This window comes from Lagopus leucura, unplaced genomic scaffold, assembly GCF_019238085.1.
Source record: "Lagopus leucura isolate 7727_CA_CO unplaced genomic scaffold, USGS_WTPT01 Super-Scaffold_100008, whole genome shotgun sequence".
Lineage (NCBI taxonomy): Eukaryota > Metazoa > Chordata > Aves > Galliformes > Phasianidae > Lagopus > Lagopus leucura.
Window position 1 is genome coordinate 20,942,893 of NW_024962265.1, and position 14,567 is coordinate 20,957,459.

Below are 14,567 nucleotides of genomic sequence, written 5' to 3' on the forward strand. Positions count from 1 at the left end.
TCAGTTCTCCGTGTGATCCATGGGGTTCATCACAGTGGGAACCTGAGACCAGGAGCCAGTGGCACAGCAGGGTGATGCGGGCCACTCAGCTGTGCCAGGCTATCAACATCCACAGTTCTGTTGTCACAAGGATCACAAAGAGCAGAGGGTATGGATCCAGAACAATCTAAGCCAATCTAAATGCATGCTGCCCAGACACCATCATCTCCCTGTTTTTGGCTAAAGAGTCTCCTCCCTGCACCAGCAGCACAGCACAGTACCTGCAACGAGTGTTCAGGGAGCCAAACCAGCAGAACAGTGCTCTGTGTTTTGTTTCTAGGTTAGTTTTGTACTTAGCTCCCCTAAGTAGTTGCAGGTTTTGAGCAAGAGAGAGACAGTAGTCTGCAACCAGGGAGGTAAACAAGGGACAACAGGGACCGCCACAGTGCCATTTCAGAACTGCAAAATTCTCCTGGGGTTGTGCTGGTGTTGCATCTAAAATTCAGCAGTCAACGTGTTTGCAGCGACTGGAACTCAGGTTATTTTTGATCACTTTAAAGAAACTGAATTTGGGATCATGAATAAATAGATAGAAGTTAAGGCTGTCATAAGATGTAGTCTACATGAGATGCAGCCTACAGAGCCACCGGGGACAAAAGAGAGTTGACTGAAAGTCAAGTAACATCGTCCAGCCAGGCACCCAAGTCTGTGTGATAAACCTGGATGAAAGGCAGAAAACTTTGTGCTGGCTGAGTGCTACCTGTGGAGTCTAAGATGATCAGGGGGCTGGAGCACCTCCCCTGTGAGGACAGGCTGAGGGAGTTGGGCTTGTTCAGCCTGGAGAAGAGAAGGCTGCGGGGTGACCTCATTGCAGCCTATCAATACCTGAAGGGAACCTACACCCAGGAGGGGAGTAAACTGTTCAGAAGGGCTGATAACAGCAGGAGTAGGGGAAGTGGTTTTAAGTTGAAGGAGGGAAGATTTAGGTTGGATGTTAGGGGGAAGTTCTTTACTAGGAGAGTGGTTAGGCCCTGGAACGGGCTGCCCAGGGAGGTTGTGGATGCCCCGTCCTTGGACGTGTTTAAGGCCAGGTTGGACGGGGTCCTGGGCAACCTGATCTGAATGTGTATGTTTGGTGGCCCTGCTAGGCAGGGGGGTTGGAACTACATGATCCTTGAGGTCCCTTCCAACCCGGGTGATTCTGTGATTCTGTGATTCTGTGATTCTGAGTCACACACCTTTTGGACCAGTGTTGCTGTCTGTCCCACTGGCTTACAACATGGGCAGCATTTGCTGCTATCTGCCTGCCCTGCGCAACCAAGACCAGCCTGCTGTGGTAAGAGAAGGTGAAAATGGAAAGCTGGAAGGAAGTGTTCAGCAGTGTTTGAAACATGAGCACAGTTGCCTTTCAACTTGTTTGTGAAACACAGGAACATGTGCATGTATCACAAATTTAAAGAGAAGTAAACTGAGACCTAGCAAGAGGAGTGATCCCATTTTGTGTACACATAAACACTTCCTTCAGGTGCCTGTGAAATTCACTGCTGGGCGTGTAGCTCATTTGCAGGCCTGAAGAATATTCATTACAAAATAAAGCCATAGCTTTAAATATTTCTAAATGTTTTTAAATGTTTCTAAATGTTACAAAAAATGCCCTTTCTTATAGGTCCCAATATCTGGAGATTTTCGAGCAAATTTGAGTCAGTCTATGAGTCAGTGTTTGAAATTTGTATGGTCATAACTGTGCAAGACTTTGAGGCATATCAACATTGCTATCTCCAAGGCGAAGTAGAGGCATAAGAAAGTAAGCAGTTCACCCAAGAGTATATAAACAGTAGAAGCAAAGCCCAGGACATAGCCCCCAAACTTGGCTCTGAGATGAATGCTCTAGTTCTTACCGAAATCCCAGATAATTTCTGCTCTGACAATATTTTAATGATAAGCAAGTTTCCATGTGTCAGAGTTCTGTAGAAAATGATTCACTTGTGCTATTAAAAAGGCTTATTAAAATTCATACTCATTTTGAACTGGAAAGGTAAAATGTTACAGATAGAAATAAATACACCTGAGAAGGAGGCTGTTGCCATGGTTTCAATAAGGCCAGAATTTTTCAATATTTCCATTTTTCTTTAGGAACAATCCATCCTTTTTCTTTCCGCACTGAGTAATTACACACAGCTGCTTGGCGGTGTTTGCCACCACCACCACAATAAAGTAACACCCCTAACTATGGGGTTAGCTGTGCACTAGCTGCAGTTCACTCCTTCACCTCCAAATTTCAGTGCAAGGCTTCATTCTCCCTGTCACGGTTTCTTGCTTGTAGGTTTCCTGCTTGTGAACAGGAAATACTACTTTTCTGAAAGAGTAGTCAGGCACTGGAATGGGCTGCCCAAGGAGGTGGTGGAGTCACCGACCCTGGAGGTGTTCATAGAACATTTGGATGTTGTGTTGAGGGACATGATTTAGTGAGAGCTATTGGTGATAGGTGGATGGTTGGACTGGATGATCTTGAAGCTCTTTTCCAACCTTGGTGATTCTGTGATCCTGAGTAAGCCACCAGAATCACGGTCCTAGTCAAGAAACTGAAAATACAAAATGAAGACATTAATCTCATAGTTCAACTTGTGGCATTACATGAATGCATCTAAAAATGAATTCTGTCTTAACTGCAAGGTTTGAAAACAGAGATCAGACAAAAACAGCTGGACTTAGCAATATGTAAACTACAGTTTGTTCCTTCTTGCACCTGGTTCCTGTTGGTATCAAGATCAGATGGTATAAAGCCAGCATCTAGTGAAAGACTTGGGCTTCCATGTCATAATCCTTTTATAAAGCTGCAGCTTTGAAGCACAGATTTGAAAATAAGACACCTTACTGCAAATTGTAGGAGCTTTTTACAACTTCAACTTTCAGTACTATTACCATTTGCAGATCTTGTGGAGTTATCACATTTAATAGCATTAAAACAACAATGGCAGAACCTTCTGTGTCATCAGCTTCAAGCTTCTGCTACTGAAAGTACCACACCAAACCATCCTTTTTATAAGTTTCCTGCATATTTTAACATGAAATTTGCCCATTCTTTTTTTTAATGAGAAAGCTCTTTTAACAACTCTCATGTTCTGTTAAGAATTTTCTTTTTATTTCTTATACAAATGTAGCCATGCACAGTTTACATCTATTGTTTTTCTACTGCTAACAGCGTCCTGTGGCTCTTTCCCCTTTGCAGTATTTATAGACATAAGCCAAAATCCTTTTGAGCCTTTGTTTGGCTAGACTGATCCCACCACCTGTTCCCATTTCTTCTCATCGGATAGCTTCTTCAGCTTCCCAATTATCCTAGCCATTTTCTGTCTCGCTTCCAAGTCAAAACAATTTGTCATGACTGTTAGTTACCAGAATTGTACACACTCTCCCAGATGATGTTTCACTTAGGCTTACACCCAAGAATAGTTCTTGGATCTACTTCTCCCATTACATCCACCAACTGCAGGTACTTTAAGGTACTCAGGAGTCATTCTCTTATTAACCTATGGAAAAGTTTTCTCTTTTGGCTAGGGAGCTGCTCTACATTATTCACCTTACATTTTTCTACATTACTTTCATCTATCTGATGAACTTCTGAGGAAACCATATGAGTTGGGGAGTGGAAGTTTTGAATACTCACAGCTTCTCTTCTACGCTGAGGTGGCTGGTGTGAGGGTGAGGGAGGGTGCTTGGCAATAACCTCCTGCTCTCCTCTGCCTTGCATCCTTCCAGGTCCCAGGTCATCCATCTTCCAAAAAATCTTGCTAGAACTGTGTACATAAGCTCCTCTGGCTTCTCTTCTGCATGCAGGACAGACTCAGGCTCTAGAAATGCAGCTGGCTTCACCCAGATGGAGCTCTGCTGGCCACTTGCCCTGCTCAGTGGGAAGGAGAATCACACAGAATCACAGAATCACAGAATCACCCGGGTTGGAAGGGACCTCAAGGATCATGTAGTTCCAACCCCCCTGCCTGGCAGGGCCACCAAACATACACATTTAGATCAGGTTGCCCAGGACCCCGTCCAACCTGGCCTTAAACACGTCCAAGGACGGGGCATCCACAACCTCCCTGGGCAGCCCGTTCCAGGGCCTAACCACTCTCCTAGTAAAGAACTTCCCCCTAACATCCAACCTAAATCTTCCCTCCTTCAACTTGGATCCATTTCCCCTAGTCCTGCTATTGTCAGCCCTTTTGAAGAGTTTACTCCCCTCCTGGGTGTAGGTTCCCTTCAGGTATTGATAGGCTGCAATGAGGTCACCCCGCAGCCTTCTCTTCTCCAGGCTGAACAAGCCCAACTCCCTCAGCCTGTCCTCATAGGGGAGGTGCTCCAGCCCCCTGATCATCTTAGTCACCCTCCTCTGGACCCTTTCCAAAATCTCTACGTCTTTCTTGTACTGAGGGCTCCACACCTGGACACAGTACTCCAGGTGGGGCCTCACAAGAGCCGAGTAGAGAGGGACAATCACCTCCCTGTCCCTGCTGACCACCCCTCTCCTGATGGAGCCCAGGATCCCATTTGCCTTTCGAGCTGCCAGAGCGCACTGCTGGCTCATATTCAGTCTCTTGTCCATCAGGACCCCCAGGTCCTTCTCTGCCGAGCTACTCTCAAGGACCGCTCCTCCCAGCCTGTACAGGTGCCTGGGGTTCTTCCGGCCCAAATGCAAAACCTTGCACTTTGCCGTGTTGAACCTCATCAGGTTCACCTGAGCCCAGCCCTCCAGCCTGTCGAGGTCCCTCTGAATGGCATCCCTTCCTTCCACCGTATCAACCGCACCACTCAGCTTGGTGTCGTCAGCAAACTTGCTGAGGGTGCACTCAATTCCCTCATCGATGTCATTAATAAAGATGTTAAAGAGCACCGGTCCCAAGACAGACCCTTGGGGGACACCACTTGTTACCGGCCTCCACCTGGACATAGAGCCATGGAGCAACCTCCATGGGCCGGGGGGGTGAACAGAGTGTGTTGCTGGACCAGCACATCTACTCCCCACTGAGTCCCCAGCTGCAGATGAACAAGGGTCACTATCCAAAATTTTTAAAAAGGAGCTTCAGCAGGTGGGCATAAAATTTCAGAAGACATGGAAACAGAATCTCTTGGAGTTCTTCAAGTTTGTTTTCCTTCTACAAACTCAGGCACTTTTCCAGGTGATAAAGCACTGACTAAAGGACTGCAATTGCAGGCAAAAATTAAGCTGTGATTTCTTTCTGATGCTTTGCTGTGTCAGCAGCCAGGTGACAGCTGGCCTTTGTGTCACACAGTGAAGAGCAGCTGGGCAGCAGGAGGACTCAGGGTCAGTCTCAGCAAGAGTGTGGCCTCAATGGTCTGTAGGGTCCCCCACTCCCTCCCCAGCCTGTATTTGGAGAACTCACAGGACAGATTCAGCTCAGGGGAGGCAGGTTTTCCTTTTTTCTTTTTCAGGAAGCTAAGTATTTCTGCTTTTTGGAGGAGGTCTCCATTTCTGCCATTCGCAATGAGACAAAGTTTTAAGAACACGTGGGCTTTTCCTAAAGACACTAATCTGCTGTATTCACCTGCCTCTTCATCTCTTCAGTGACAGCAAGGACTTGGTTATCCTTTGTAGCTCTTCCATTGCTGACCAATTCACTTGGAGAGATCTTTGTGTGTATGATTTCTCTGACTGATCTTTGACAGAGAGTGGACAAGGAATACTTCAAATTCACTCGAGGAGCTTCCTACATCCCAGAGCCTCTTTGTTGAGGCACTCAGCCCCAACAAAAACATAGGGATGTGCAGGAGCTGACACACTTACCAAATAGGCTGAACAAAAAGCAGCCAAACCTTCCAAGGAGATTGTTTTCCTTCCTGTGCCTGAAAGGAAGGATGTAAAGAGTGATGTGAGCTCAGCAGCAGGCCCCAGAGAGATGCACAACTACAGGGTGTTTGCACCCAGGGAGCTGAACTCAGTAGGAGCACAACTTGGCTGCCTTCCACTCCAGCCTAGTGCTAAACTAGGAGGCGACACCGTATCTCCCAGAGCAGTGCTGTGTGCTTGTCATATGGTGCTCCATCACCTATTTGAAAAGAAAACAAATGGCTTCTTAGAAGCTATTTATGCCCCTAGGATGAGAGAGGGCAGGACTGCTGCCCACCCAGGGAGGGAAGGGGCTGCCTTCCCCTTCAGTGGGGCATCAAATGTTAACAAGGTGTATTTAGGAGCCCTGTCTCGCAGCTCTGCTAGGAAACAGGCTTTGAAATGCCTCCAACTGAAAGTGCTGTCAAGTTTATGTAGGCAGAAGGTAATTACCCAGATTAGAATTTGGCCAGCACACAGAACTGACACTTCAGGAAGGAGTGTGCCTCAGGAGCTTAAATAACCACAAGTGATTGGCGCTTCTGTGACTTTACTTTTTAGCTGAAACATTAATCTCCATCAGCAGAGCAGTGATGGAGACAGGACTGATGAACAAGGTGTCAGCAACTGCAGGCTGCAGCTTGGACTGTGTTTATTTCTCTTCCCAAATATATGAACTGTAAAGAAGTAACTCAAGCTGTCACTGACCTGAAACTGGAATTCTATCTTCTTTTACTTTTTCTAGGTTTTATTCTCTTTCCTCATCTGCCACTTTTCAGTATTCCTTTTCTCTGAATTACCCTCCTTTTTGATACCAGTTTTAATCTCCTGTGCAATTACTTTCCTCACTTTTCACTCTTCTCTCTTTCCTTTAAGACTTTTTTTTCCATTTCCTTGCCTTTCTCCAAGTAGTCTCCATTGTGCTTTCCCTGATTTCTTTCTTTCATTGCCTTTTCAACTATTTAGTTGCTTCTGCCATTTCCTTAAACATTTTGCTGCTTCTCATCCTTCACAAAGCTGCCCAAGGTTGCAGTTCCCTCTAAACCATGGCTGCATTCTACCATTGTTTCCATCCTTAAAAGATCCCCAAGTTCCAGCTTCTATTTGGGCACGGGATACTGACCCCAGATTATTGTTTTTTATGCTGTGGGAGATCATGCCATTATAAAGGCACCTAGAGACCACTTGTGGGTACCATATTTCCTGTGACAGTAGGTTTTGATCCTGAGAGACGAGAAATAATGTTGGCAAGTGTTTCAGCTGCTTGTATATTGCTTTTGGTTGGTTCTACTCAATGACTACCAAAGCAAAGAAATGTAAAATATAGAAAACAAATCTTCATTATTTTCTTGCTGTGACTTCTCTGTCAATTCACTACTGCATTCTTTCTCTGGTACACTTCATTGCCTTCTTTCTGGGGAAATCTGTCTGGTGAATATTTCCAGATAAAATTTTACCTCCATTTTTTTGAGAATCACTGCAATGTTGGGTAACCAAAAGCGATCTCTTCTGTGTGGTTTCGTGTAGAAGAGATACTAATTCTGTTACTTATTGCTGCAGTAAGTAAACTAATTAATATTCATTTGTTTTTTAAGAACAGGTATGGTTTCTTGACCTTCAATATCTTGGCCGCTACTTGGTTTTCTTCTTGTTAACAGAGCCTTCACATTAGCTGAAGCACCCAAGAACAGTGTTCAATTGGACAGAGCAAGACTACATGAAGAATCGCCTGCAATGAGATGCCTTCAGCTGTGCATCTCCAAATCTCTCTGCTTCCACCATATCCTCCTGGCAATTCACCCTCAGCTCATTGCTCAGCTGGTATCTTACAAAAGTCCTGGTTGCTAGTCTCCTCTTTAAGTTTCTGCCTGACAGAATCTCTGCTCTGGGCTTAGTTCTGCCTGGATACAGCAGTTTGCACTTGTACAAAATGAATTTCAGTTGAATAATTTTGCTGTAACCTTTAAGTATCCATGAAAGTTTAAACCCTAAGTCACCATGAACTGCAGTTCTATTGATTACTCACCCTTACTTTTCAGTTAAATCAACATTTAGGACCTGGTACACAATACCAGTGGCCTGACACAGCCCACCTCTTGATTTGAGTTGTACGTAGCATTGTGAACCATATTCTTTTCTATGTCAGAATGAAACTGCACTAACACAGGCTCAGGGACAATCCTCCAAACCAGCTTCATGGGTGTTGTTGAGAAAGATCTTGGGTTCCTTTGAGAGAAGTTCCTGATGTTCATGAATTTGACGCAAACTTCCAGCAGGTTTTCACACACAAAAACTCGGGACTATGTTTCTGCTTATAAGCTTCAAACTGCATTTATTGTAAATTCATGGAAAAAAAAAAAAAAAAAGAGGAGGAAGAAACCAGAGATTGGTAAACTACTACATTTCATTGTGAAGAACTTGTCCAGTGATTTGCAATCAGATATTGAAAAGAATATCCAAATAAGCAGCAATTTCCCAATAGAAATCTCATTAAATAAAAAAGAAAATTATTTCCATATTTACAGATTATAAGGCAAACGTATCTTTAAAGCACTGTTTAGTAGTTAGTGGGTTTATTTCTTTGAAAGGAAAAGATAAATTGTTTGAATCTAGGAGAGTACTTTAGAAGCAGCTTGCTACACAGTCTATTTTAGCACCGGTGAACAGCCCAACAGCCTTGCCTTGGCCACTGCAGTGCTCTGCTTCTTCCATCATCCAGGCTTTCACCGAAGGGCTTCTGGTAACTCCACCTACAAAATGGGGAGTGGGGGAATCCTGTTACATTTGTTGTACATTCTATATCTCAAAATTCCTTCCTGAATTGCTGGCCCTCTTCCAAGGTCTTTCTGCTAATGCATGTCCTGTAACAAGCCTGAAACTAGGAAAATGACCCACTTTCTGTCCTAGTCCCTATTACATAGAAATCAGTGAGCTGAGAAAAGTCTAATCAGAGGAAAACGACCTCCTAGGTATTTTATGCTCACATTTCTAGGAGTGTTTTTATTAAATACCTGTGTTCTAAAATTAATTGAGCTCCTTCTATACCTGATCCACAGCCAGTTACTGAAATAAGATCTCTTACTTACCCGTCTCAGTTGTTTTATGCTGCTTGCTCGAATTGCTTCCATAAGGTTGTCATGGAGGGACCTTTGTGGGGTGGAGGGTCGGGAGGAAGGCCGTGAACCTTCTTCCGATTTTCTGTCTGGGACGGATTTCAGAGAATCTTTAATTTCTTTCAATATACTGTTCTCATGTTTTTTGCTTTTTTTGCCTTTTTTCTTTTTCTGTCCATTCTGTAAGGCTTTTCTTGAACTTTCTTGCTGTTTGATAACCTCAGCTATGTTCCTGGTCGGTGCTTTCTTGTCTGGAATAACGGGAGGGGGAGGAGGAGGGGGGGGAGGTGGAGGTGGGGGTGGAGGAGGTGCAGGAGCCGGAGGCTGACTTTTTGCTGGCGCTGATTTCCTAGGGAGCTTTGGAGAGGACCAAGGTGAACTCTTAGGTGACGTGTACGGCGAGGAACGAGGAGTGCCTTTCTGCAAGACTTTGGTCTTTGGGTTGATAGCTCCATCACAACCATACTCTTGTTGCCGTTGCTCCTGCATGCGCTTTTGCCTTTGTTTATCCATATTTCTTGTCAGGATACTTGTCATGCTCATTCTTGGGCCAGCAAGGTCAAAGTGGTATCCCAGCTTGACCAGAGTAGTGTTCTCTTTTAACAGCTTAACTATGTCCATTTCCACCTGACTGCCCATGATATGCCTTTGGTTGTGGAACCGTAACTCTGTTAGAACCTTGTTATGCTGCAGAGCTCTCATGATGGCCAGTACTCCTTTGCCTGTGATAAAATTCGACTCAATATTCAGACTAGTGATATGTTGGTTTACTTTTAACATACCAGCAATGGCTATTGCGACGTTGTCATCAGCATGTGTGTTAGCCAAGCTGAATGACTTAACTACAGTGTTGTCCCTCAGGGCTTGGGAGAAATGTATAAGCATCTGTGAAGTAATATTTTCAATGTTATTTAGATTAACCTCTGTGGTCTCAGGGTCATTGCTCCTAACTTTTTCCAGAGCATCCTCAATAACTGTTGGATTTCCACATGGGTGGATGGCACTGCTTTTAAAGCTCAGATTTTCAGTGTCATCATGGCCATTGAACAAGTTTTCACTGTTCTTTGTACTGCTACACTTCTTGTGTCTGATGTGGTCAGAACTCCTGCCGTCCTCACAATTCACAGGTCTTTCACTAGCTGCAGAATTTTCCTTTTCCTCATCCTCGTCATCACTGTCATCTTCATCTTCCTCTTCCTCCTCCTCTTCTTCTTCCTCTTCATCATCCTCTTCAGTATATGCCTCCTCAGACACTTCACTATTGCTTTCAGTGAAACATTCTTCTTGAATGTCTTCTGAGTTGTCTTCTTGCTCTGAATCCTGAACAGGAATGTAGGTGTGGGTGTTAAAATGATTGCAGAAATGTAGCTACTGCTTTTTTTTTTTTTTTCCAAAAATGATTATCTTTAAACTATGTAAGTTAATGCTGAAAGCTAAAAATAAATCCCCACAAACAAAGCCAGTTAAGTGAGCAGAAAACTATTTCAGCACCTAACACATTATTATCATTATTTCTTTAATTTTCTTTAAAATACATATGCTTAATGTAAATTGGCTTAGCTCTCCCAACGTCAAAGATTACTCCCAAGAGAAAACTTGATACAAGGTATTGTGATATGGATGAACTTCATGCTGTCTATGATTTGGGATGTCTACAAGGGCCTGATATGGAACCATCCTTGCCAACAGAAACACGAGACTGCAATTTCAGAATGAATGTGATCTGTGAGCAACAAATTTCCTGATTCATAAACATTGCTGTATCAGTGCTCAGTCTCCCTTTCATTTATTAGATCCAAAAAGGTAAAGAACACCATGATTTAGAATACAAATAGTATCTGCATGCGTCAACATGCATACTGATGTGCAAAATAATGTGGAATTGCAAGAGTTACACAGAAAGTACTCTGTATGAACTAAAGATTCAGAACACACTTCAAAGCTATTTGTGAAGAAAAGACCCAGATGCATCCCCACAGCTAACAAGTAATCATCTCAATAAACCACAGATCACTTCAGGTTTGCCAAGAGGTAGAACGTTGCTCCCAAACAGCTGTCAGGTCAGCTCTAACACTGCAACATGTTATAACTCATTGCCCAAGCAATCCTTCCTTTTCTAAACTCCAGTGTTATTTGAGTGTTTTTTGTTGGCACCAAAACACCGGTTTTGCATCCACTTCTCAAAGTTCTGTCAGGGGCACACGGCAGTTTTGGCTGCAGAGAACAGTACTTCACACGCAGGATCAGCAAGACCTGTGCCCCAGGAAAGCCCCCCTCTGCTCATGGAGAGTTCCAGAAGCATGGCTGTGTTGTTTTGGGCCCTGACCGAGCCCTCAAGCTACAACCAGCCCTCAACCTGCTGCCTGAAAAATCACTTGTGTGCTTTGTAGCCGACTGGACAAGCCACAGTGTAACCCTTTTTATTTACATTGGTAAATGCTTATACAATTTTAGAGGTAGAATAGTGGTTGCATAAACCACCTTATCAACATCCATGTTTTAGTCTTTGTAAAATACTAAAGGCAGAATGAGTACACCTTGTGGAGACACGGTCACTGGCTTTTATGTTTCTAGAAAACACAGTTGTTACTAATGTGGTAGCTTATTTCTAGAAAACATGGGCAGCTTTAAGTTTGCTTAATTATCTGGTTCTAAAAACACAGAAAGATTAAAACAATAGTGATGATAGGTCGCATGGTATTGTTTTCTTGAGCAGATTTCTGTGTTGGGATGCATGCAAAACACACAGTACTTGTTAATGTTCAGATAAATTTGACTCAAATGAAACAAGACATCAAACCGTTCCAATCCACTGTTCCTGAGAGCTCAGTGCTTGGAGGGCTTGCAGGGTCCAGCCTCATTGGCCTGCAGATTCCGAGCAGGAAGGCACTGCACTGCATATGGAAACGGCTGGGTTTATTATGACACTGAAATTTGTATCTGCAGCTTCTGCACATGTATGCAGCCTTTTAAAAGCTGAAAACACCAGTTGTCCAGGAAGCCATTTTTATGGTGTGCTTTTATCTACCCAGTCACATACACCTACAGCCTTCAGCGCAGCTACATATAGGAGCAGAAGCTTGTGCCTCTGAAAAGACTGCTGGTATATTCTGATGACACCAGATTAATGATTAAAAAAAAAAAAAAACAACTTGAATTTTTGGAATGGCACTTCTAGGAGTAAAGGTGCTTATTTTTCCATAGCGTACATTGTGAGGTTGCTGTATCTCATAGCAATCTGAAAAATAATTTTGAAATTGAGTTATTTTCTTTGCAGATCTCCGGAGGCATGCCCTGGTACTGTGGCAGCATTTCAGTAAGGGATTGCTGCTGGCAGCTTGCAGGGCTTCATCTTACTCCTTGGTAGCAGCTCGATGAAAAGTTAGGCCTGAGATAGTACAGAGAGAGAAATACCTCTGGAGGGCAAGGCATTCCCCCTACATGGCTATCTACAGGATTTTGCCTTCTGGAGGGGCTGATGTCTCACCACTAACTATAGAAAGGGCACAAATAGCTATCTTAAGTAAGGTGTCTAACTTTCAGACAGTTGAGGGCAAGAAGACTGCTTTCAAGAGACTCAGAAGGTGTTTCTTATTGCCTTTAGTAGAGTGAGCATTTGTGCCTTCTACATCAGCGTGTGAACATTTTCCTATTTATGAACATATTTAGAAATCCATTTCTCAGATCTGAAAATATAAAGGCTTTTCTGACTGCTATAAGGTTTAGCCAGCACACACCATTAATGCCACACAGACATGGAAAAGCTTTATGTGACACGGAACAAGATCCATGCAGAAAGTTTTTGGAACCGTCCACGTTTCGAATTCCAGGCTCAGCTGAAAAAAAACATTAATCTTGCCATTGCCTTCCTGGGACTTGACAAACAGGGAGTGAAGCCCGCGTCTGCAAGCTGATACTAACGGTCTGATGACAGCTAGTGCTCTGTGTGCTTGCCTGCAAAGTCACTACAGCACCATTCACTAGCAAGAAAGAACACTTAAAGAAACATTTAAAGCAATCGTGACTATTAGTATTGCAAGCTAATTTAGGTCCAAGTGATTTTTTACTAAGGAAGTATTTATCTAATGCACTGACTGTAATTATTTCCTTGGAAATGAACTGAACTCCTGAATCAAGGCTGTTTAAAGTTAAAAGTACAGTTTTGCTTTTTTTATCTTTTTATGTTTTATTTTTTATTATTATTTAAACATAGGAAAACATGTCCTTGCAAGTCAGGATTTGGTATGGAGCAGTGCTTACGAATAAAACATCCGTAAGTCCTTGCTTTGCTTGGAAATTACACAGAGCCTTTATTAAGACAAAAACTGCTTTCTGAACGAGCCCCAGCTCACAGTCTGTTTCTGCAAGGGCTGAGAGAATGCCAATATGACTATTAGCTTAGACTGAGGGTGCTCATCACCTGCTAAGACTGAGTCCTAGCTGTACCGTTACTTTGTAGCTCATGAATCAGCTTTCATTAGGACAATTTTTATTAGGGGAAGGAATTGCCAGACAAGCAGTGAGTTGTTCTGTAGGCAACACAGGTGTTTGATGGATTCCCTGCTCAAGGCCAACTTCTGAATACCTTACAGCCACCCTCCGACCACTGCAGCTGGCAGAGTTCGGGGCCAAGGATGCTCAGCAGCACCGAGGCATGACAACCCTGCTGGCTGCAATGCCGCTTCCTTCCAGGTAACATGGAGCCTCTTGGCCACTTACTCAACTTCTGACATGCATTATGTTCAAAATCCTCATTTTCATATATTCCAGGAGTCAATGTGAACATACATATATTTAAAGCAATTAGGCTTTAAATTAAACACAATCTAATAATTTTTTTGCTGGCAAAAGTTTTTACCCTGTCCCCTAAAATTGTATTCCTGCCATTTTTTAAATCACTACCCATGCTTTTTTACAGGGAGTTCTTCTGCTCTCTGCTAAGATTTTAATGTACTTCCAGAGAGGGTGCAAGAACTCTCCAAGCTCATAGGCAGTGCTTTAGCAGACATAAACACATCGCTGACAATAGCCTTACAAATGCTGCAAGAGACACAAAGATCACACCAGGGAGGAACAAGCCCTAATAGTTCCAGGGAACGGAATGCCTGCTGCCTTACCTTCTCACACGCGCCCAGCCTCTCTTTTTCCAAGAGCTTCCTGGTCTCCTGCTCCCAGTAGGCCATCAGCGCTTCCCTGCTGAAAGTCCCGGTGGGTGTTTTCTCTGTCAGGCTCTTTTGCCGTTGTCCTACTGGGAGGTTGCGGTCGGGCTCGATGTCCTCCAGTTCCCGCTCCAGCTCCTTCAGCTCCTCTTCCGTGAGAGAAGCGAGGAGCTCATCCTCGTCAATGTCCTCATATTTGCTAAGCTCTCTTCTGTAGCCAAAGGTAGACATGGTCCCGTTGGGTCAGGCTGGTACGGAACTGGAAGGATCAGGCATTCACGAGGGCTGGATCGAGCACACCACGTCCCGTTTGGTCAGCAACTGTTTCCCTGCGTAGCTGAGGCACCCTTTTAAGAGTAAGCACTGGGAGCTTGCGACAATGCATGGAGGGATGAAAGCATGCTCCGTTTTAAGCATCAGACGTCAGCCAGACATCTGAACAGAAGGAATGTCCCTCCACTGGTGTTTGCAGGT

At 43.9% G+C, this 14,567-nt stretch overlaps 1 protein-coding gene across 1 annotated transcript; it reads right to left on the bottom strand.

Annotated features, from left to right (window-relative positions):
• Window positions 1–8,126: 8,126 nt before the first annotated feature.
• LMOD2 (leiomodin 2) lies at window positions 8,127–14,567 on the bottom strand. Its single transcript, XM_042872957.1, has 3 exons — window positions 14,052–14,567; window positions 8,908–10,254; window positions 8,127–8,571 (listed from the first exon to the last, which is right to left on the bottom strand). Exons 1-3 carry the CDS (start codon window positions 14,322–14,324, stop codon window positions 8,545–8,547), a joined length of 1,647 nt encoding a protein of 548 aa, XP_042728891.1. The 5' UTR covers window positions 14,325–14,567; the 3' UTR covers window positions 8,127–8,544.

Coding starts and splice junctions, on each gene's coding strand:
- LMOD2 (XM_042872957.1), bottom strand. CDS start 14,324: ATGTCTACCTTTGGCTACAGAAGAGAGCTTAGCAAATATGAGGACATT. Junction 10,255..14,051: donor GGCTGGGCGCGTGTGAGAAG/GTAAGGCAGCAG, acceptor ATTCCTGTTCAG/GATTCAGAGCAAGAAGACAA. Junction 8,572..8,907: donor GCATAAAACAACTGAGACGG/GTAAGTAAGAGA, acceptor CCCATTTTGTAG/GTGGAGTTACCAGAAGCCCT.